Source organism: Bradysia coprophila, assembly GCF_014529535.1.
Source record: "Bradysia coprophila strain Holo2 chromosome X unlocalized genomic scaffold, BU_Bcop_v1 contig_39, whole genome shotgun sequence".
Classification (NCBI taxonomy): domain Eukaryota; kingdom Metazoa; phylum Arthropoda; class Insecta; order Diptera; family Sciaridae; genus Bradysia; species Bradysia coprophila.
The window spans coordinates 2,834,160-2,858,927 of NW_023503329.1; the positions used below are offsets into that span (position 1 = coordinate 2,834,160).

The 24,768-nt window shown below is 31.7% G+C and overlaps 1 protein-coding gene and 1 long non-coding RNA gene across 4 annotated transcripts in view; one reads left to right on the forward strand and one right to left on the reverse strand.

The window, feature by feature from the left end:
* The window catches only part of LOC119069822, a 37,019-nt gene extending 29,270 nt beyond the window's left edge, over window positions 1-7,749 (reverse strand). Inside the window, exon 1 of the long non-coding RNA XR_005086412.1 lies at window positions 7,731-7,749. This is a non-coding gene — a long non-coding RNA (uncharacterized LOC119069822). The remainder of the gene's footprint in view (window positions 1-7,730) is intronic.
* The window catches only part of LOC119069819, a 108,764-nt gene that overhangs the window by 44,626 nt on the left and 39,370 nt on the right, over window positions 1-24,768 (forward strand). For 2 of the 3 annotated variants that reach the window (XM_037173982.1, XM_037173983.1), the window contains exons 3-4: window positions 5,367-5,426; window positions 8,317-8,346. In XM_037173982.1, coding sequence (XP_037029877.1) covers window positions 5,367-5,426; window positions 8,317-8,346 — 90 coding nt within the window. Of the gene's footprint in view, window positions 1-4,457; window positions 4,815-5,366; window positions 5,427-8,316; window positions 8,347-24,768 lie in introns of all 3 variants that reach the window. The other variant, XM_037173984.1, reaches the window with a different exon arrangement.

Consider the following 24,768-nt stretch of genomic DNA (forward strand, 5'->3'; position numbering starts at 1 on the left):
ACTCCCTATTCCCTAAACTAATTACCGTTACACTCATCGAATTATAACTTCCATTAGTGGAATGCAATTTCAATCCAATTTATTTTAATTCATTTCACATGCGACATCGACGTTACCATGTCCATAAAATGCGTAAGTACGTTAATTATTGATAAATATCTCATGTCGAATGAATTAGATTGAAATCGAAGACAACTGTACAAATAGCTGTAATCAACATTGAATTTGTACCTTAAACTTGAGGTTAAAAGAGACATAACAGTGCGGGGGCTGCAATATGACAATACTAGGAGTTACCATAAATGTTACAATTTATTCACTTTTATACTGGCACTCTTCCTTTTCAAGTTTATTATTTTCTACATAATCTCGGATGTGCATTAGTTGCTGCATAGTATCGACGTATGCGCTATAATAATAATGAAATTTAATGGTATTCAGGTTTCAATTACCAACGAAGTACATAATGGTGCCTCTTCTGTATACGTAATTAAAAATGGCTTAGAGTTATTTCTAATTGCCATCTCATAATCACCGGTTTTATCATAATCGATTAGGCATTTTTTGAATTTATTTCAAACATGTTTATAAATTTTATCGAATCTTTTGTTACATCAATTTTTTGTTGAAGAAAAAAAAATTGAATTCATTCAACACACTGTATTGTACAAACGACAGTGATAAACCAATAAAAGCACTTAAATGTATTATATACTCTTGATGTGCCGATAATTTAATTTACTTCAAACTATGTTTACAAGCCGATAATGTTTTTTCGTGTCGATATTTTTTTTTTGTTTCGTTTAAAAATTTAGTTGAGGTTTGTTTGGGAAACGCGTCGAATGTTGTGATGTTTGAGAAAATGAAGTGTTGCAGTATTACAATGCTATTAGGGGTTAACCGTTTATTGTGAAATAGCGAAGACATTTTTTAATCTGATTTTCTATGTGCGTTATGTGACGTAAACCGAAGCGCTGCGTTTTTTTTTACACAATCAATCCGTTTCGGGATTATTTCATTTAGAAATTCTCTTTTACAAACTTGACTATATAACGTATAATAAGATGATCTGACATTGCACATCTTCATCTATTACATGTCGACGGTTAAAACAAATTTTCTAAATTACGAGCTCATTATAACGACCATTTTGTCGCTTCGCACACGTTGATACAAAATCAAAGTAGATCCACTTCTCTAAATCCGTCAAGAATGCTCTGTAAATCCTTAGCATCACTTTCACCTACTTGGTGAAAAAAAAATCTTTAGCAAATTAAACGGTCACCCTTAATGTTTCAGTTATATTGTAATTTTCCATACTCGTTTCAGACATTCAGTCAGAATAACGACTTGTTTTTGACGCAAATTTCTTATCAAACAAACGCTTAATAACAACTGAACTTTACAATTTGTTGATTGAAAGTCGATTCCCATTTCGTATTACTTCCCATTTACATATATCGTAGCCTCAAGCTGTTAAAAATAGACTAAAACGCAGTACAATCTTGGTTTTTTTTATTATCTCGTTATCTGGGTCGAAATAATGACTAATTCTTTGAGCAATATCGTAAAATATATAACGTCAATATTTGATCAGTGTCTCCGACTTAGTATACACGAGAAGGTCTTTGTTAAGGATAGGTTGAAGGAATTTAGTAAACATTAACTTTTGCATGGGTTTTCTTGTCGCGAGAACAAGAAAAACCGTTCTTCGGCGCCAATCAAATCTTTCGATTGAACCTTCAAAGTCACCTCTTCTTTCATAATGCTTGAATCACAAAATCGCCAAACCAAAATTATGTTGGCAATGTCTGTTATCATCTGTTATCGACATCAGAGACAAAAATAAACGATGACACACGACTTATATATAGCAAAATGTGTATTGACCCAATTGAAGTAAAAGATTGCCCATCAAACACTAGCCGATTACTTTGAACAAAAAAGGAAAAACTGGAATTATTACATCGCGATACACGTCGAAGAGGCTCATCTTTCACAGACAACAGGAACATTGACATAATGACGTAATTACCGACTTTATTAGTTTGATTAAAGTATTTTCAACAGATTGATAGACAAGATATATTTAGGTAGATATTTCACTTAATATAAAACACCACATTTGCTCAACGTTTATTTCTTTCGTCCTTCAAAAATGGTATGAAGAAGCTGCCTAGAATGGCAAAAGGAAAGAGTATCGGTTTAATTTCGACATTAATTTGTTCTCAAAAGCCAGTCATAAAACGCTTCTTTCAAGTTCTGGCAGTCCTGTACATAATTTGTTGTCTTCAGGGAACATCGACCAACGTCTCAAAACTACCTCAAATATTTTGTGTGCTTTTTGCAGGCACATAAAAAGGGGCAGTTACAGTACGCTTTCTACAGACCCGAAAGTCCGCATGTACAATATGAACGGCTCCTTCATAACGTATTTATTATATAGTTCAAGTATAAATATGGATATTTGCTAGCAAAATTAACTGCGATCAGTGTGTCTCTACCAAAAACTCATGCGTCACGTTATTGTATTCAAATTAATATGTTCTCCTTTCGCTTGGTTTTGTTTTGAATCACAAAACATTGAAAGCAACAACGTTTAACATAAAAGTATTCTCCTTTAACGATCCACAAAAAAAACCGTGTGTGTGCGTTGTGTGAATTATTAGTATCTTCGGACATTTTAATCGACACAGCTTATTGTATTAAATGAAATGAGACGTTTTCCTAACAACAACACCACCAAAACGAAACAGATTAGCATTCCCTATTGCGTAATTTTCAGTTCGGATTCGTGAATCAAGTGTCTTCGACCTTGAACTCACATGATTCGTTATTTAAATAATTGGATCAATTAAGTTACAACGAAACGTTGTAACAATGTCTTCAACATTCAAATAATATTCGTAAATTGAATCATTTAAATGAAAAATTATTTTATTTTTGTTTGAAGACGAAAAAAATATCCAACAACTTTGTAATGTATCGTTGAACAATGGCCATATAATTCATTTATGGCCGACCCAGCTACTACGTAATATTGGAATTGAATTTTGTAATCGCTGTAGCGATAATGTATGGAATTTCTAGAATAGTTTGCGGTTGGATTCTTTCGGTAAACAAACAATCATATTTACCTTAAATGCATTTAATTTGACAAGAAGGTACGGCTAAGTCAATAACTTTTTACAAACGCATCATGATCCGCCATTATGAGCAAAACAGGTACTATGTTCAAAGAAATTGAAATATTTATCTCAAGAGATACTTTAATAAATTGAACAATTTTTAGGTACTTCCATAGAATTTGTAGATATTTCACAAATGACAAAAGTTTCACGTTTTAGACATTAAATCTAATACTTCTATTGTTGAAACTACTAAATAATGTTTGATGCAAAATCTTTTACTTCTTTAGTTTTAACTTTCACGTTACTATAAAGAGCAAACAAGCCAGTGCTCATTTCTAATTTTGTTCGTTAGTGCTGTTAACAAATGACTAGCTAAGGTTGACTTCTAACTTGTTTTTTTATTGATTTTATGGTTAACGAATAACTGAATACAGTAAAAGGTCATATGATTATACAGATTATTACACTACGAAAAACGTTTGTTCCACAATATTCTGACTTTGACAGCTAGGATGGCCTAAGCGTCATTCATCGTAGAAACTCAAAATTAGTCTAAAAATGAAAAAATTATTCATTCCATGTGACGACAAGATGACATTTCGAAAACTTAACTTGTCTAGCACGGTAGACCCTTCCATAACTTTTTTATTGTCTGCCCCACGCGAAAGTTTACCATTTCATGGCCGTTTGCCCCTTTCGAAAATGATCAATTACATGACGAATATTTTCGGTTCATTTTGCGTGAATTCCTTTCGAATAATGAACTTTCGTAGGGGGCAGGCAATAAATCACAGAATACATTGGATGTTGCTGCGTATGTCATTAATTCGGAAACGATAGTGTTACACTCGCAAACTCACTCTCGTGTTTTTCAACAAGAAGTTTCGGTAGCTATTTTTCGATAAGTGTAGTTGTATACCTCGCCATCGGCTTTGATATCGACACTTGTCGAAAAGGCAGTTACCGAAGCTTGTTGCTCAAAAACACATTTGTGAGTTTGCTTTTATCATGAAATTGTTGCCTTATGTAATGAATCACTTTCGCACCATCCAATGTAATCTACTATTATTTTCATTCGTCATTTGGCACTAGCATTTCATTTTGACACAAAATTGGAGATTGATCTAATAGAGTACCCTCGGGCTCTCCCCATCGGGATATATCTTTAAACATCTAAACATCAGCTCTTTTCCAAGACATTTGTGTTTTATATCACCACCCTAACTTTTCGTTTTTTGCTTCAACCAACGGTGACATGAAGTGGTCGGTCATTTAAGTTACTTTCCACTGACTTTTTCAATATGGTTACAACGATCTTTTTTATAGAGTTGTTTCATCATTTTAAGAAAAAAAAGACAATAAAATAGAGAAATTAAAATGCAAATAAAACTGATGCACCAATAAAACAATTAAAAGAAAATCTTACAAAATCTGTCTGCAATATATTAAGTGATAACATGTGAATAATGCAATAAAGTCGATCACATGAAAGCTTTAAAGTGAATTGGTGCGATTGTGGCTATTGTGGCATTAAGTGAAATTAACGAATCGCTTATTTTTTTGGTGTGTTATCTTTTGATATCATCATCATCATCAACAACAACAACAAAATGAAATTACGTGCGATGTTGGAGTTACTTTCTGATAGAGTACGCCCTTACAATGCGACGTATTCACTAATAGGTAATTTGCATTCAATGAGAAACGTTACACATTTACTGCTATTATTGTTTGATCGGACTGGATTTTAGGTGGAGGAAATTTGTTTCACATTATTTTTAACGTGATTTTTAATCTGTCGCGTGTAAAATGGCATACAATAAAAATAATGTTAAAATGGAGTCGCTAGCCACATGTGCTACCTTTTATTATATTATGTTGGCGTTGTGGTGATATAATTATTTAATTATTTCGCCAATTTTTTTGTTGTTGTATTAAATGTCGAATGTTACGTTACTTAAAAAGGTTTACGATTTTTTGCGTATTTACCCAAGATGTTGAAGTGATATTTTGTTTTAAAGGTACAGGTTTTTTTTGTCGTTCGTTTTTCCTTGTTGACGATGGAGATTTATATATTTTGCTGGTTTCATTATGATAAATGATTTTTATTCAAAACAGAAATATAAAGTCCCAAGAACCGAAACTAGTTTTAGTTTAACGAACACAATAAAAAAAATCTCTTCATTTTGCACTTATAAAAATATTCATAAAAAACCGTATTTTTGTACATTTCAGCTATTGGAGATGGGAGTGACGTAGCAGATCAAGATATTCAAGGATTGCTGAATGATACAGGTATTTTTTATGTTGAATAAATTTTTAGTAATCCACCAAACTCGATACACAAAATTCGCATAATATTCGTCTGATGCAGTTGACTCATTTATGCAAAGCAAAGCACAGTCTGTGTATAGGGCAAAAAATTGCAATATGTGACTAATCCGGAATTGTGTTAACGGTAGCATGCTATATTGACTTCATGGGACTTTTCGATTCGTTTCCGTCAAAGAGACACTTCTTGAAGCTTGTGTACCATCTATTACTTCGATTGATAAATCTGTTACCTTGTGGTTCATGCAAAATCTAACATTTCTTTGGATTTATGATATATACTATATACTAGATCAGTGAAAATATAGAAGTATTACGGTTCGCTCAGAAGGTGTATCTTAAAGAAATATTAGTCAAAAATATTTATTATTTTCATGCCAGAGTCCATCATCAGGCATAACTAGCACATATTCATTTAGCATTTTACTACATTTCTATGGTTGCATAGATTACTATTGACACTCTTTGTAACCGAATTACGAAATTGTACTTCAAAAAAAATGTCCTAGCTCTTGTATCGTCAATTACTTAGTACTAATAACTTAGTACATTTTCGAAGAATTCTCCCTATAGTACACTTTTGTGTGATTAAATACCTTCATACGATCCTGGTGCATAAATAACTATTTCGATGCGTCTACTTGCGAGTGTTCATAAAAGAAAGCATTGAAAAGGTGATAAAGTCCGGTATTGCTTAAAATGTGTTAAACATCACGTTTCGTTTGATTGCATTTTATGAATTGTTCTACATTAGGTGCTATAAGGTACATTTAAACAAAACGTGACACATAATTAACTAAATCTCACATTGTCTCGACGATCAAAAAAAATGGTAACGAATAAATCACAGGGGAACACTGATCCTCATTTTCTTTTCTCATATTTTCTTCTTCCTCATCCTTAGAATATCCTTCCGATATAAATCGTTGTCCCCCCCAAAAAAAACTAAATTTCAATCAAAGAACCTCTGCTCCTAGCTTTCGTTATAAAATCATGTCAAAGTCAATTTATTAGAGTGAAAATAAGAGATTTATTGCATGCATCAACAATAAAATGCTCAAGTCATTAGGAAGTAAATTATTTGTTGAATATAAGCAATCTACTACCTACTTGTTCGCTACAATTACGTTCTTTTATTGCATTTTCCTTCATCGGCATACACAGTGAGCGAACGTATTATTTTTAACGGCCCCTTCATTTGCATGACAATGATATTGTAAAGTAAAAATAATTCGCATAGGAAGTTAGGAAGTTGAAAATTATTGATCTCTCTTGGCGATAAGAAATAATAAATGAAAACAAAATTCAAAAGACAATACAAAGCTTCGTTCATACCTGTTCACCAGTCAAGCTTAATCAGTTTTTAATTCATGAAACAGAAACGTTTCATTCATAAAGCGACCGAATGCGATAACACGAACAAATTGGATAATTGTTTCACACCTACTCGACAGATGTCACAGTGGTGAAAAGCTTTCCGAACTTAGCGACAGTCCACCACTTAGCAAGTGCACATATTAGAGCTTTATTAACTAAGCGAAAAATTGATTTTTCAAAAGCTAAGATCTTAAAACTGTAAAGCTTTTGATTATATCGTCAAACAATTATTGTGAATCGTTAACAGAACTTACTGGTTGATTTATGGACTAAAACAAAGTTGCTGCAAACCTTGTTAGTAATTCACAGGTGGAATCGGGTGGATTAAAGCTCGAAAATTTCTTATTGATGAATTAAATCTACGAAATGAAGTACAATTTTGTAGCTCAGAATAAAAAAAGTGTTCCGGAATATCATTTAGTAGAAATTGAATACAATTTCACTAAACAGCGACAATTAACTTTTCATTGATGTAGGTCATGTAACGTTACGTCGATTAAGTAAGCTAAAAAAACGTTAAAGTTTCATCATTTCAAATAAACCGAACTTAAAAGCTTGTCGCAGTAGTTTCTGTGAAGAGCAAAAACTAATTGGTTTCAAAGGAAATGTTAGATCTTAGTCAGTAGATTCTCAATTGACAAATTGAAATTCGGAATCAGAATACCTGAATGAATACTCAGAATCGAACATCTTTCGCACAGTAGATTAATAAGCTCTATATCAATGCACTAATGAGCAAAATCGTCTGACTAATTTGAAAGCTTTTTAACGGAAATGACAATGAACGTTTGCAGTAAACTTACAATTATATTGCAGCTGAGCTTAGATGAGGTTGAAATCTATCATGCTGTTAGAGATCTATGGTGATTTAATTATCCGCATTCGTTTTACTACATTGAATTTCTTGATAGTGAAGAGCCCATTAGAAAGAAAAAAGTCGACTTACCGAGAGTCACATAACATTATTGTCGTGACGTGTGTGGCGTTATTAGTTGTTTATGATGTGATTTCTCATGAACAAATATTGAATGTAGAGAGAAGCGAATGCGTAATTGGTTTTATTGTCTTGACCATTGAATGTCAGTGTTTCGGACGAGTGGATTCTAAAATACTTTACATTTTTACGCACTTCATCAATCAATTACCAATCAACCTTCATTAAGCTGAGCGTGACATTGAGGGGAAACGGGAAAATACTGGTAGTCTCTTGAATAATATTCTACAAGAATTAATTGCTTATGGTTGGGTCGATACATGTTTTTTTTGTCTATTTTTCTCTGTCAGTAATTTGGCATTTACTAAGTTACACATTTTTATTATTATCTAGTAAATCTAGTATAGTTCGAAAGGTAGCAACTTTTTTGTCGTACTCATAACACAACACTCTACCATTTCACGTGTATTCTTGAACCAAAATAAGTTTTATCAATTTGTTGGTCAGCGTTGTATTAATCCAATTTTTCCTCTTTTGTTTCAGATTCAGAACTTTCATCTCTGTCACATGTTGGTAAGTACAGTACTTTAGAAATAATTATTCGTTTCCATTCTGTACACTTGAAAGTGTCCCCATTTGGCTGAATAGGTAGTCATATGTTGGTGCTAGTCAGATGCAAAATACAATGCACATGAATTCTATTACCACTCACTTCAGTCTGCATTTGTAACTGTCTTTTTTTGGCTTTGAGGTTTTGAAGGTAACGCTTGAGGTAACGAGTCTTTTTAACACTATAAACCGTTTCAGAGTTGTAAATTAAAAATTTTCTTTGCTATTTCCCTATGGTATTGTCACTCTAAGGTGAAAAATGTTCGACATGTTAAAAGTTATTTCGTTAATCATGGAACATTTTATCCTTTTCTTTCAACTAGCTGAAGAACGAGACAACATACAGTGGTCTTCTTCTTCTGCTTGTAAAAAGAAAGTGCCAAAAAATATCCCATGACTAACGACATTGCCGTGGAGGTTATTTTCTTTAGAATTCACAGATGACAATCTCATCACCTATATAACTATCGAGTCTACAGCTTCTTTTGATCTTTAAGTACCGTGTAAAATGTTTTTTTTTGTGCTGTCGATAATTTGTCTTTGAGTAACCCTGTGATACTGGGCAGCTCCAAGATCATTTCACAGTCATTTGATTTCAAAAAAACAGTGTTGTGAATAATAATCAAGAATGGCTTTTAATACAAATAAAAGTAAAGTCTCCTTGGCTCTTGTGTATTTTGCGACTTTTACTGTGGATTTTACTGTTCATTTTCCTATCGCCAAAAATTTACTTTTTGATTTTAAGCTTCGCAAGTGTTTTATACCTAATGTTCTAAGTATTCTAAAAGTAATTAAAAAAATTGAAATGATTCGATAAACATTTCAGCAGTCCAGATGCCATTTGCGATCAATTGGCCTACATTAAGGCGACTGTTAAAACACTTCTGTTTGATCAGATGGTCGTATAATGAACACGAACAATGATTTTCACATTTTCCTACAATTTCTCTCAAAATAAAATTGTTTCTAAAGATTTATTATGTGTTTTGCCTCTTAAATACCTAGACATCTTAAGTATGCTAATGCCATTTCAAAATTATTATTTTCTGTTCAAAACTATTTCGTTTCTGCATTTTGGGCACAAGGTGCACAACCAATTAGTTTGCATTGAGTGTTACATTTAATAAATTTATTTGCATTATTTAAACATCAACCGTTTTCAAATTTTCAAACGAAAGCGTCTTAAAATACACACAATTTTCCCAATGGTCTGCAGTTTACCTATTTCTGTTTTATATATTTTCGGTTTAGGCTAAAAAAAAATCTCACTTTTCAAACTACTAAAATTATTTCGCCCAATTCTATTTTTAATCGAAATGCATTTTGGTCGCAATTGAAAACTTATGTAGCTATCAACTTCCTTCACACGCAACGAAAATGCAGTGACCGTCTATTCTCGTACAGATTTTCTGTATAATTATTTTTCACGCACATCATTTCGTGTTATATTTAAATGGTCTCTGTGTACACAGAGCTGATTTTCATATTTAAAACATCTGACAGAGCGTATGAAGTGTGTGTATGCACATATATGTGTGCCTTTACATTGGCCTATTGACGTCATTTGAAGGTTTTACCAGGTCATTTAAATGATGTAATAAAGATTCATCTCATCTAAAATAAAATTTTGTTTTTTATAACAAGAACATTTCCATATGATTGTGATGCTATTGGTATACAAGAGTTTGTACAGCATCAGAGAGATCATAAATAAATTTAATTTCGATTTCGCTGTCCAGAGCATTTTTATGCAATTTTAATCGGTAAGAAAAATAAGAATTCAAATGTTCGACGAGATTTTCAAATCATATGGGATGGCGACTTATGTAATGTGTTTTCTTTACATGCGTGCACGCCACATGTGGAATAAGGTTAAGCTGAATGAATTTTTCGTCGATAATATTACGAAATTTCGACCGATTGACGTCATACTCATATATTCTACAACAAGTGAATTGTCGTTGATTCATCCAGACTTGATGCCAATTGTTTGTTAAATACGCAGAGCATAGATGGATTAGTGGTTGGATTTAACTTGGTTCTTTTTTGTAGTAAAAAAATAAACTTTCTGATTAACTCTAATCTCAGTAGATTGATAGATTTTTGATGAGGCTGTTTTAAATAGTTATTACGAAACCAAACTAATAATAATGACGATGATAATGTCGATGCGCTGTGTTAATTGTTTGTTCCATTTGTTATTGGTATTGTTGTTGTTAAATAGAATTTCCATTTGTTCATAATATTTGCGTCGACTAAACATCGTTATATTGTTCGCATGGCAACAGAAATAGGAAGTTTACACTACATCTGATTCGAAGGGCATCTGATTCGATTTAATTGACCGTATCACTTATGATACGGTCAATTTCTACTACAATAGCTCACTGAGGAGATGAAACAAGTATTCATATATGACCAATTTACCACAGCACAAACACTTTTATTATCATAGGGGTCATGCAACAATGACGTCCTCATTTTTCAGTGCTGCCAGTAGATTTAAATCATTAATAACTCCATATTTGACTTTATAAAGTGCATTTTGTAGATTTATTGAGGATTTCAATCTACTGGCAGCACTGAAAATGTTGACATCATAATTTCATGAACCCATAGCCACTGTGGAAAATTTAAGATTTTCATTGAATTTTCAAACAGGACTCTTCCTAATCTGAGATGATCTACAGGGACTAAAAAGCATTAATTGTCGTAGCCTTTTTTCCTCAACAGAAATTGATCTTACTTCATACTCGATTCCAGAGAAATTTTACCAAAAAGGTTTTTCGGTAAATTTCAGCTAATTTCGGTCATTTTCAGAAAATTTCTGCAAATAAAATTCCCAACAATAGGCCATGCATGACTAGTTAAAACTTCATATTAACACTGTGATATTCATAGAATGGCAGCATTTCCACCTTGAACTAGAAAAAACGTTAAATTTGAAAAGAGAGAGAGAGAGAAATAAAAACGAAATTTATAGTCCAGCAACAAGAACCTCTTATAATCCTAACATTTCAGTTTAAATATTTTCCTTGTGTAAAATGCAGAATAGGATGTAGCGTTTTGACGAAAGTATTTTGTTTTTTAAGGCCTGCGGGTAGGTTCGATGCAGAATGGTCCACTGAACACGAAAATACAAAAAAAAAATTTAAGTTCGAAGCTCCCTAGCGCACCTCTGAAAACCGACTTTTTTGGTCTCAAAGCCATAGTGAGATTAGTTCTGCCGGCTGTGTGGAAAAATATATCTTAAGTGTTTATGATAATTAATCGTAGAGACCGTGGCTTCAATTTGGCATACTTTAAAATTAAAAAAAAATTGAGTCACCGTTGAACAATTACAAAAAGTGCTCCCGACCATGACTTTTTCAGAATTTTTTTGGATTTAAAGCTTTCTAAAATATATGACTGGAAAGGAATATAGTCGTGTCATAGCTCATTTTAAAGGGAATTTCAAGAGCTTTCAAACGAATATAGACTCGACGTAAAGATTCACCGGGTTGCAGATTCAATGACCTTCTAGTGTGTAGAAAATGGTACGAGAAAAACCATATTTTTTAAATTTGTCACAAAATTTATGCAAAAACGGTTCCAAATTGTTTTCAGTATTGCTGGCGTTAATAATGCGTCATATTTTGTGGAGGGCATACGCACTTTCATTCCAATTATTCCCTCGTATTTTCTTTATTTCTATTCAACAATGAAAATACTACAGACCACAATAGATTTACCGCCCGATGTTCATACCAAGAAATTTGGAAAGTTTTTTCTGGCGATGATCTAAATTTCTACATTTCGCATTTGTCTGACTTTTGTTTACCAATTTGTTTAATCATCAATCAAACGGGCTAATTGAAAATCATTTACCTGTCGAATCGAAAATAATGTAGTAAAATGACGTAGGTTACAGGTCTAAAAATACAAAAATAACAGAAAAATTATACCGAAATACCCACCGATACAATGGCCATCAATCGAAATTTCGGTCAGAAAATCAAAAACAAAAAAAAACTTCCAGGAAAAATTCAATTAGCTCATTCAAATCATTCGCCCGCGTATATAATTGAACGGAAGCGGATGCTTGAACGATTTTCCACTAAATGTTATTCGCATTTGAAATGCCCCGAAAAGATCGTAAATTCTTCCTTGGAATCAAAAATATATTCATCGAATGGTGTGTCCATATACACACACCACTAAATCACATTAAAAGAGCATCGAACGAAATCTAAACCGTTTTGAATGTTTAGATTCAAAGGATGCTTAAATGGCAGCAAATTACACATACGTTCATTGTATCTTCAAACAAATGTTTATATTTACAGCATTAAAGTTTGTTTCTGGTCTGAGAGACTAATCATCGCGAATCAGAGCCGTCGTAAGCGGTTATTTTTATCCATCCAAAATATATTTAAAAAAAAAAGTATCCGAGCAAAAGCATACAACACAAATAAAATGGATGTAGAAAATACATCGAAATAAACAAAAATAAAATCAAATCAAATAAATTATTTTTACTGTTTCGTCGAATTTCCATGTGTATAATTAATGTTCGCGAATATATAAATTTAAATTTTAATAATATCCCATTTGGTTAAGACTTCACTTCACGGAAAAGAGCGCGTCCATTTGTCTGACGGGGTTTCAGAACACAGAATCACACGCACCGAGATTTAATTTATGAAAGAGTAAAAGTGTGGAAGATATATTCTTTTGAAGAAAAGTAGAAAAAAAAAAAACGATTATGAGTCACAGCAAAGACATTACCGGGAGGTTTTCATAAACTTGCTGCAACGCATGTGGTTCCCTATTCGGTTGAACTTTTGGATTAATTTAATCAGGGACTCTTTTTGGTCTATCTCTTCCTTAATTTCCCTGATATTATACAAAAAAAAATGGTGAAAATTGGCTGAAATGTGGGAAAATTCAAGAAAATTTGGAGAAATGTTGGAAAATGTTTTCCCAAAAATAGTCCTTGCCCAGAATACATAGAGACTTTATGGATACATATTTGGTAGATTTACACGAACACCAATGACTAACAAATGATGCAGAGGGGACAGGTGATTAGGTATACAGTACCCTGTGCATACATGTACAGCGGCTGTGTTTTCCAACGGTCAAATGAAACCGATTTCATTGCCACTGTGAACATCATCAACAACGACAATAGAAATGTTATATTCACTATTACCACAATGTCATCACACTCACAACTAAACAATAGAGCAGACAGCAAATAAAGACATTTTTCCTATTAATATGGCTGTTCTTGTAATTCAACAGTATTGTAAAGTTAATTACTTTAAACATCAATCAATGGGGTTAGCTGTCATTATCAGTGTCGTAGTGTCTTTCACCTTAATTATCGGTTAGTTCCGGATGCAAACATACGAATGCCAGTCATTTGTTGGAGTAGGGTAATCTCGTAGACATTTTTTGGTTCTTCTTCGGTTTCGTCAAAGGATTCCAATCGGAACAACATAAATATGGGTCCAGCGTACAGCGTTGCTAAAATGTGATTTGAGTAATGGGAAATTTTTACTCCGTGTGCGAGATTCTCCGACACAAAATGAACTAAAAGATTTTGTATCGAACATGAAACAAAAAAATTAACAACAAAAGTAGTAGATTCAATTATTATATCGTTGCTGTGATTCGTTTGGCATTTGTTAAATGTTAAAGATCTTGGTTTGATGTTGCACTTTCTTCTGGTGCAAAAATTTTATTTCATTTTTTAACAGTTTCCAAATAGCAGCACAAAACCTTTTTACCGATGAATTTGTAAGGATTCGGTTGGGTTTTATTGGGCGAAATCAGAAACGAAATGTGAACGAAACGACGTCACTTCCACGATCTAAATCATTTAAGCCACTCCTGCCTCAAAGCTCGGATAAATGTTTTTAATTTAAATGTCCAATTAACCTAAGTAACGTTGCTTATGGCGCCATTTCAGCAACCTTGCTTTTTGCCCCAATCACTGATGAGTGACTATCGTCCCTATCTGCCTTATTTTCTAGTCAAAATCAAACACAGTTATGGGTATCGGATATGCATTCTTTGCACGCGATGATCTAATCATTCTCATTAATGTAAATGTTTTTATCTTGATTCTATCAGCATCACTTCATAATAAATAAGTTAATTAATGAGAAAAAAGCATTTACATGAACAGAGAGAAAGACACACTCATAGCAGAAAATTGAAAATTTATTACTGTAAACTGAGAAAAAAATATTAATTATTTTCCAAACGATGAAATTCAACGTTTAAATTAATTATTTTCCAAATGATGAAATTCAACGTTTAAATTAATTATTTTCCAAACGATGAAATTCAACGTTTAAATTAATTATTTTCCAAATGAAGAAATTCAACGTTTAAATTAATTATTTTCCAAACGATGAAATTCAACGTTTAAATTAATTATTTTCCAAACGATGAAATTCAATGTTTAAATTAATTATTTTCCAAACGATGAAATTCAACGTTTAAATTAATTATTTTCCAAACGATGAAATTCAACGTTTAAATTAATTATTTTCCAAACGATGAAATTCAACGTTTCAAATTAATTATTTTCCAAACGATGAAATTCAACGTTTAAATTAATTATTTTCCAAACGATGAAATTAAACATTTAAATTAATTATTTTCCAAACGATGAAATTCAACGTTTAAATTAATTATTTTCCAAACGATGAAATTCAACGTTCAAATTAATTATTTTCCAAACGATGAAATTCAACGTTTAAATTAATTATTTTCCAAACGATGAAATTCAACGTTTAAATTAATTATTTCCAAACGATGAAATTCAACGTTTAAATTAATTATTTTCCAAACGATGAAATTCAACGTTTAAATTAATTATTTTCCAAACGATGAAATTCAACGTTTAAATTAATTATTTTCCAAACGATGAAATTCAACGTTTAAATTAATTATTTTCCAAACGATGAAATTCAACGTTTAAATTAATTATTTTCCAAACGATGAAATTCAACGTTTAAATTAATTATTTTCCAAACGATGAAATTCAACGTTTAAATTAATTATTTTCCAAACGATGAAATTCAACGTTTAAATTAATTATTTTCCAAACGATGAAATTCAACGTTTCAAATTAATTATTTTCCAAACGATGAAATTCAACGTTTAAATTAATTATTTTCCAAACGATGAAATTCAACGTTCAAATTAATTATTTTCCAAACGATGAAATTCAACGTTTAAATTAATTATTTTCCAAACGATGAAATTCAACGTTTAAATTAATTATTTTCCAAACGATGAATTTCAATGTTTAAATTAATTATTTTCCAAACGATGAAATTCAACGTTCAAATTAATTATTTTCCAAACGATGAAATTCAACGTTTAAATTAATTATTTTCCAAACGATGAAATTCAACGTTTAAGAGTGATATCGCCAAAACTTGAACCAATTTTGGTGAAAATAAATACAATGGTTCGGCGATCCAGGCAAGCTATAGCTCGTTAGAATCGTCTTTCAATTCTAAGAAATAGGGATCTTTTAGTTTTTCTGTTAGTTTCCCATTTTCGGAGTGAACTCTTGAAAAGTCATAGCATGTCAAGGGGTGGTGAAAACAGTTTTTTTGTGATAGCTCAAGATAGACATGTTTCTAAAAGTTGAAAATTTGTAGGAATATAGGCCTTTGGCAGACCTTCATAAAGAGTATAATCATCGGTATGGGCCGCCACCCGTTCTAGACTTATGACTCAAAATATGGTCAATGTTTGGTCAGTGCTACTGGCTTGCAACAGAATTTATCCGCGGAACTGACTATAGGGTGTTGTAGCTGGACTTACCCTCTTTCATTCCACGTATAAAAAACCCCAGATAAATTCTGTTGCAAGCCATAAAGTTAGTTGAAGTAAAATGTCGCTCCAGGAGACCCATATTTTTCAGTGTTTTCAACTTGTTTTTGGTCTTCAAACAGGCTGGAGCGATGGGAATGAAATAAACTAAATCAAAATTACATGTTCAGCTCGAAATTGTCCTGAACCGCGCGATCATTGGTCTTGAAAATGTTGCTTTCCTCCTTCTTCGTAGAAGGTGGAAAACCTCATTTCTTTTACTTCACAAAATGAACAGAAACTCAATTGCTTGCTACGAATATAGGTTTATTGTAAAGCAGAGATGCGCAGCGTTCGTTTACATATAAAAAACGTTATTTTACACACATTTCCATATTGTGTGACCTCTTGTGAAGCACAAATTACATCTTGAGTGACCATTTATTGACTGTAAACGAACGCTGCGCATCTCTGCTTTACAATAAACCTATATTCGTAGCAAGCAATTGAGTTTCTGTTAATTTTGTGAAGTAAAAGAAATGAGGTTTTCCACCTTCTACGAAGAAGGAGGAAAGCAACATTTTCAAGACCAATGATCGCTCGGTTCAAGACAATTTCGAGCTGAACATGTAATTTTGATTTAGTTTCTTTCATTCCCATCGCTCCAGCCTGTTTGAAGACCAAAAACAAGTTGAAAACACTGAAAAATATGGGTCTCCTGGAGCGACATTTTACTTCAACTAACTTTATGGCTTGCAACAGAATTTATCTGGGGTTTTTTATACGTGGAATGAACGAGGGTAAGTCCAGCTACAACACCCTATAGTCAGTTCCGCGGATAAATTCTGTTGCAAGCCAGTAGCACTGACCAAACATTGACCATATTTTGAGTCATAAGTCTAGAACGGGTAGCGGCCCATACCGATGATTATACTCTTTATGAAGGTCTGCCAAAGGCCTATATTCCTACAAATTTTCTACTTTTAGAAACAAGTCTATCTTGAGCTATCACAAAAAAACTGTTTTCACCACCCCTTGACATGCTATGACTTTTCACGTGTTCACTCCGAAAATGGGAAACTAACAGAAAAACTAAAAGATCCCTATTTCTTAGAATTGAAAGACGATTCAAACGAGCTATAGCTTGCCTGGATCGCCGAACCATTGTTTTCAAATTGGTTCAAGTTTTGGCGATATCACTCTTAAATTAATTATTTTCCAAACGATGAAATTCAACGTTTAAATTAATTATTTTCCAAACGATGAAATTCAACGTTTAAATTAATTATTTTCCAAACGATGAAATTCAACGTTTAAATTAATTATTTTCCAAACGATGAAATTCAACGTTTAAATTAATTATTTTCCAAACGATGAAATTCAACGTTTAAATTAATTATTTTCCAAACGATGAAATTCAACGTTCAAATTAATTATTTTCCAAACGATGAAATTCAACGTTTAAATTAATTATTTTCCAAACGATGAAATTCAACGTTCAAATTAATTATTTTCCAAACGATGAAATTCAACGTTCAAATTAATTATTTTCCAAACGATGAAATTCAACGTTCAAATTAATTATTTTCCAAACGATGAAATTCAACGTTTAAATTAATTATTTTCCAAACGATGAAATTCAACGTTCAAATTAATTATTTTCCAAACGATGAAATTCAACGTTCAAATTAATTATTTTCCAAACGATGAAATTCAACGTTTAAATTAATTATTTTCCAAACGATGAAATTCAACGTTTAAATTAATTATTTTCCAAACGATGAAATTCAACGTTTAAATTAATTATTTTCCAAACGATGAAATTCAACATTTAAATTAATTAGTTTCCAAACGATGAAATTCAACGTTCAAATTAATTATTTTCCAAACGATGAAATTCAACGTTTAAATTAATTATTTTCCAAACGATGAAATTCAACGTTTAAATTAATTATTTTCCAAACGATGAAATTCAACGTTTAAATTAATTATTTTCCAAACGATGAAATTCAACGTTTAAATTAATTATTTTCCAAACGATGAAATTCAACGTTCAAATTAATTATTTTCCAAACGATGAAATTCAACGTTTAAATTAATTATTTTCCAAACGATGAAATTCAACGTTTAAATTAATTATTTTCCAAACGATGAAATTCAACGTTTAAATTAATTATTTTCCAAACGATGAAATTCAACGTTCAAATTAATTATTTTCCAAACGATGAAATTCAACGTTTAAATTAATTATTTTCCAAACGATGAAATTCAACATTTAAATTAATTATTTTCCAAACGATGAAATTCAACGTTTAAATTAATTATTTTCCAAACGATGAAATTCAACGTTTAAATTAATTATTTTCCAAACGATGAAATTCAACGTTTAAATTAATTATTTTCCAAACGATGAAATTCAACGTTTAAATTAATTATTTTCCAAACGATGAAATCGTATAATAATCGTATAAAATAATTAATTTGAACGTTGAATTTCATCGTTTGGAAAATAATTAATTTGAACGTTGAATTTCATCGTTTGGAAAATAATTAATTTGAACGTTGAATTTCATCGTTTGGAAAATAATTAATTTAAACGTTGAATTTCATCGTTTGGAAAATAATTAATTTAAACGTTGAATTTCATCGTTTGGAAAATAATTAATTTAAACGTTGAATTTCATCGTTTGGAAAATAATTAATTTAAACGTTGAATTTCATCGTTTGGAAAATAATTAATTTGAACGTTGAATTTCATCGTTTGGAAAATAATTAATTTAAACGTTGAATTTCATCGTTTGGAAAATAATTAATTTAAACGTTGAATTTCATCGTTTGGAAAATAATTAATTTAAACGTTGAATTTCATCGTTTGGAAAATAATTAATTTAAACGTTGAATTTCATCGTTTGGAAAATAATTAATTTAAACGTTGAATTTCATCGTTTGGAAAATAATTAATTTAAACGTTGAATTTCATCGTTTGGAAAATAATTAATTTAAACGTTGAATTTCATCGTTTGGAAAATAATTAATTTAAACGTTGAATTTCATCGTTTGGAAAATAATTAATTTAAACGTTGAATTTCATCGTTTGGAAAATAATTAATTTAAACGTTGAATTTCATCGTTTGGAAAATAATTAATTTGAACGTTGAATTTCATCGTTTGGAAAATAATTAATTTAAACGTTGAATTTCATCGTTTGGAAAATAATTAACTTAAGAGTGATATCGCCAAAACTTGAACCAATTTGAAAACAATGGTTCGGCGATCCAGGCCAGCTATAGCTCGTTTGAATCGTCTTTCAATTCTAAGAAATAGGGATCTTTTAGTTTTTCTGTTAGTTTCCCATTTTCGGAGTGAACACGTGAAAAGTCATAGCATGTCAAGGGGTGGTGAAAACAGTTTTTTTGTGATAGCTCAAGATAGACTTGTTTCTAAAAGTAGAAAATTTGTAGGAATATAGGCCTTTGGCAGACCTTCATAAAGAGTATAATCATCGGTATGGGCCGCTACCCGTTCTAGACTTATGACTCAAAATATGGTCAATGTTTGGTCAGTGCTACTGGCTTGCAACAGAATTTATCCGCGGAACTGACTATAGGGTGTTGTAGCTGGACTTACCCTCGTTCATTCCACGTATAAAAAACCCCAGATAAATTCTGTTGGAAGCCATAAAGTTAGTTGAAGTAAAATGTCGCTCCAGGAGACCCATATTTTTCAGTGTTTTCAACTTGTTTTTGGTCTTCAAACAGGCTGGAGCGATGGGAATGAAAGAAACTAAATCAAAATTACATGTTCAGCTCGAAATTGTCTTGAACCGAGCGATCATTGGTCTTGAAAATGTTGCTTTCCTCCTTCTTCGTAGAAGGTGGAAAACCTCATTTCTTTTACTTCACAAAATTAACAGAAACTCAATTGCTTGCTACGAATATAGGTTTATTGTAAAGCAGAGATGCGCAGCGTTCGTTTACAGTCAATAAATGGTCACTCAAGATGTAATTTGTGCTTCACAAGAGGTCACACAATATGGAAATGTGTGTAAAATAACGTTTTTTATATGTAAACGAACGCTGCGCATCTCTGCTTTACAATAAACCTATATTCGTAGCAAGCAATTGAGTTTCTGTTCATTTTGTGAAGTAAAAGAAATGAGGTTTTCCACCTTCTACGAAGAAGGAGGAAAGCAACATTTTCAAGACCAATGATCGCGCGGTTCAGGACAATTTCGAGCTGAACATGTAATTTTGATTTAGTTTATTTCATTCCCATCGCTCCAGCCTGTTTGAAGACCAAAAACAAGTTGAAAACACTGAAAAATATGGGTCTCCTGGAGCGACATTTTACTTCAACTAACTTTATGGCTTGCAACAGAATTTATCTGGGGTTTTTTATACGTGGAATGAAAGAGGGTAAGTCCAGCTACAACACCCTATAGTCAGTTCCGCGGATAAATTCTGTTGCAAGCCAGTAGCACTGACCAAACATTGACCATATTTTGAGTCATAAGTCTAGAACGGGTGGCGGCCCATACCGATGATTATACTCTTTATGAAGGTCTGCCAAAGGCCTATATTCCTACAAATTTTCAACTTTTAGAAACATGTCTATCTTGAGCTATCACAAAAAAACTGTTTTCACCATCCCTTGACATGCTATGACTTTTCAAGAGTTCACTCCGAAAATGGGAAACTAACAGAAAAACTAAAAGATCCCTATTTCTTAGAATTGAAAGACGATTCTAACGAGCTATAGCTTGCCTGGATCGCCGAACCATTGTATTTATTTTCACCAAAATTGGTTCAAGTTTTGGCGATATCACTCTTAAACGTTGAATTTCATCGTTTGGAAAATAATTAATTTAAACGTTGAATTTCATCGTTTGGAAAATAATTAATTTGAACGTTGAATTTCATCGTTTGGAAAATAATTAATTTAAACATTGAATTTCATCGTTTGGAAAATAATTAATTTAAACGTTGAATTTCATCGTTTGGAAAATAATTAATTTAAACGTTGAATTTCATCGTTTGGAAAATAATTAATTTGAACGTTGAATTTCATCGTTTGGAAAATAATTAATTTAAACGTTGAATTTCATCGTTTGGAAAATAATTAATTTGAACGTTGAATTTCATCGTTTGGAAAATAATTAATTTAAACGTTGAATTTCATCGTTTGGAAAATAATTAATTTAAACGTTGAATTTCATCGTTTGGAAAATAATTAATTTAAACGTTGAATTTCATCGTTTGGAAAATAATTAATTTAAACGTTGAATTTCATCGTTTGGAAAATAATTAATTTAAACGTTGAATTTCATCGTTTGGAAAATAATTAATTTAAACGTTGAATTTCATCGTTTGGAAAATAATTAATTTGAACGTTGAATTTCATCGTTTGGAAAATAATTAATTTGAACGTTGAATTTCATCGTTTGGAAAATAATTAATTTAAACGTTGAATTTCATCGTTTGGAAAATAATTAATTTAAACGTTGAATTTCATCGTTTGGAAAATAATTAATTTAAACATTGAATTTCATCGTTTGGAAAATAATTAATTTGAACGTTGAATTTCATCGTTTGGAAAATAATTAATTTGAACGTTGAATTTCATCGTTTGGAAAATAATTAATTTAAACGTTGAATTTCATCGTTTGGAAAATAATTAATTTAAACGTTGAATTTCATCGTTTGGAAAATAATTAATTTAAACGTTGAATTTCATCGTTTGGAAAATAATTAATTTAAACGTTGAATTTCATCGTTTGGAAAATAATTAATTTAAACGTTGAATTTCATCGTTTGGAAAATAATTAATTTAAACGTTGAATTTCATCGTTTGGAAAATAATTAATTTAAACGTTGAATTTCATCGGGTCATTCTTTCATCAAGTTCATGTCAAGATACGCAAACATTACAAAAAAAAATCGGATGTTAACAATGTCGAAGTGTTTATTTCATTTCTTTCTTCTTCTTTTTTTAAATTCATTATATACTAAGAATTTGCTGTACATGCAAAGCATAACTCTCATTAACTTGATATTGTATGAAACAAAACATTTAAAATGCAGGAATACCAAGACTGTACCCACAGTTGTATATACATAAATAAATAAATTCTATTTCGCATTGTGTACATATAAAATGTCTCGTTGGGATAACAGCAACACGCTGGGTTGCGATACAATTCATACAAGAAAATGCACTTAGAAGTTATAGTTGCACAATGTTTAATCGAAAACACAGTTCGTTCGTTATTTCGCTTTAATTTTTGAAAAATATTTTGATTTAATACTTTGCACAGCAGAGGAGATATTACCCACTTTATTGCTATGTTTTACGTAGTGTTTGACTTAGGCCGGGCTTCAAATCATTTTTCCAAATTTTCCCAAAAACATTTGTCAGAGAAATTGACGAAAATTTAAGAAAAATGTGAAATTTTTTTCCCATAAATAATCCCTGCTTCAAACGAATAACTTTCAGACCAAAGTCATTTCAAGAATGTCTTTAAGCAGAGAATATTACTCGACACTTGGGAATAGACGTTTTTTAATAGACCACTCAAGATTCCCGAGTTTTATTAATCGACAGTAGTTTGACCATTCGGTTAAATGGTATGTGCTCCATTCTGTTCAGAAAGAAATTGCAGATAAATGAAAAAAAAAATTAGACTCCAAATTCACTATCACATGTTTCTTCGGAAACAGGATGTGAATCGTATAATCCTCTGTCAAGTAAATGCCATAACAATAATATTACAAACCTTGGAACAGACAAATCTATAGTTTAAAAAAAAACCGAGACATTTCTATAATCTACAAGTCATGACAATATGTTCGGTTCATATACTTGGCAAGTGAAATTGTCTTTAAGTGTCTGCCAATATTTTTTTGTCGTTTCTCCGTCGACGATAAATTATTTGTATGAGAAAAAGATGGATTTTGCTCGTAGAGCTGCTAAAATAACACAACGTCGTTCCGAACGATGTAATTAACTCGGGGTTTTTTAATAACCACACAACACTTGTGTGTGCGTTGTGGTGTTAATTGGTGCATTTTTAAAACTGAGTCTCTGGCAATATGAAGTTGACTCGATCGTAATTAATACCTCGACGAATATAATATTACAACCGTGTCGTTTCTCTTCCTTATTTCTCAGAAACTCATACGGGTGTTACGTTTTGGAAACAGATATTATAGGAACCCCAAACGGTAAAATTCGCAAAGCAATCAGAAGTTTCGTTGTGTGATAACTGGCACGCCTTATTACCCAATACCCATGTCAAGATAAAATACTCTTCAAAACTTTCAGTCTTAGTGCCTAAAAAATCATACCACTACTATAAAACCTACTTTGAGTTGTTTGATTTCCACACAAACAAGTGTCTAAGCCCTCGAAAATCTCGATTTTCGTGGCTTTAATAGCTTATATCTGCTCATTTTCAGTCGACACCGTTACACAATTGTATCGTAACTACCTTTCCATCATGTTCTGAAAATTGGTAAATTTACTTTCAATTTTCTGAATATTTTATAATCGAAAGAGAAAATGTCGTTCGTATTTCCCTTGAAATTCAAGCAGATGTTGAACCCTATGGATGTGCTATATTAAATGTATGGTGAAGCTAACTGAATCAGACACATTTGAGCGCGTTTGATGTGCACTGCTGATAAGCGCAAAAGCAAATACCAATTTAGCTAATCACTGTAATATAACAAAACATTTACCCAGATAACATTGATCAATGGAAAACTTTTGTACACCGTCACCCATCATCTTGCATTAAGTGCATTAAGAGGCAATAAAAATTGATTTAAATGCATCCATTGTGATTAAATCCAGTTGATCTGCTTTATCAATCGAAAACACGAAAACACTCGGTTTTAAAATTGACTCTCTGACCCGTTACTGTAGTGCTTGTTTGATAAACATTTTAATGCAATACGGAAATTTGGAATTAAGTCGGAATTAAGACAGTCAAATAATTTCATATTGTTATTTGAAATGACACCATTCAAAGGTGTCCCCAAAATTTCAAACTAATCAAAAATGTGATTAAAATCATTCTGGTAAGTTAATTCGTCTTCGTGATGAATGTGCAGCTACTATTTTTGGGAAAGCATTTTCATAGATTTTCTTTACTTTTCCTAGATTCTCCTTAATTTTCCTAGATTTTCCTTAATTTTCAAAAAGTGAAATATTAAGGAAATTTGGAAAAATGTAGGAAAATTTTGTGAAATTTAGGAAAGTAATGGAAAATGTTTTCCCAAAAACCAACGTTACAATAGTTCCACTTTTTTTGGTTTCACTTTTTTTGTGAAACTAAAAAAACTGAAACTATTGTAACACTGCATATATGGAACGTGAAGATGGTTTCACTTTTTCTAGTTTCCCTTTTTTCAGCCAATTCCAAAGAGTGAAACTATCTTCACACTGCATATATGCAATGTTACAATAGTTCCACTTTTTTAGTTCCACTTTCTTTTTGAACGTGAAACTCTCTTCACCTTCCATATATGCAAGGTTACAAAAAAAGTGAAACTAAAAAAAGTGGAA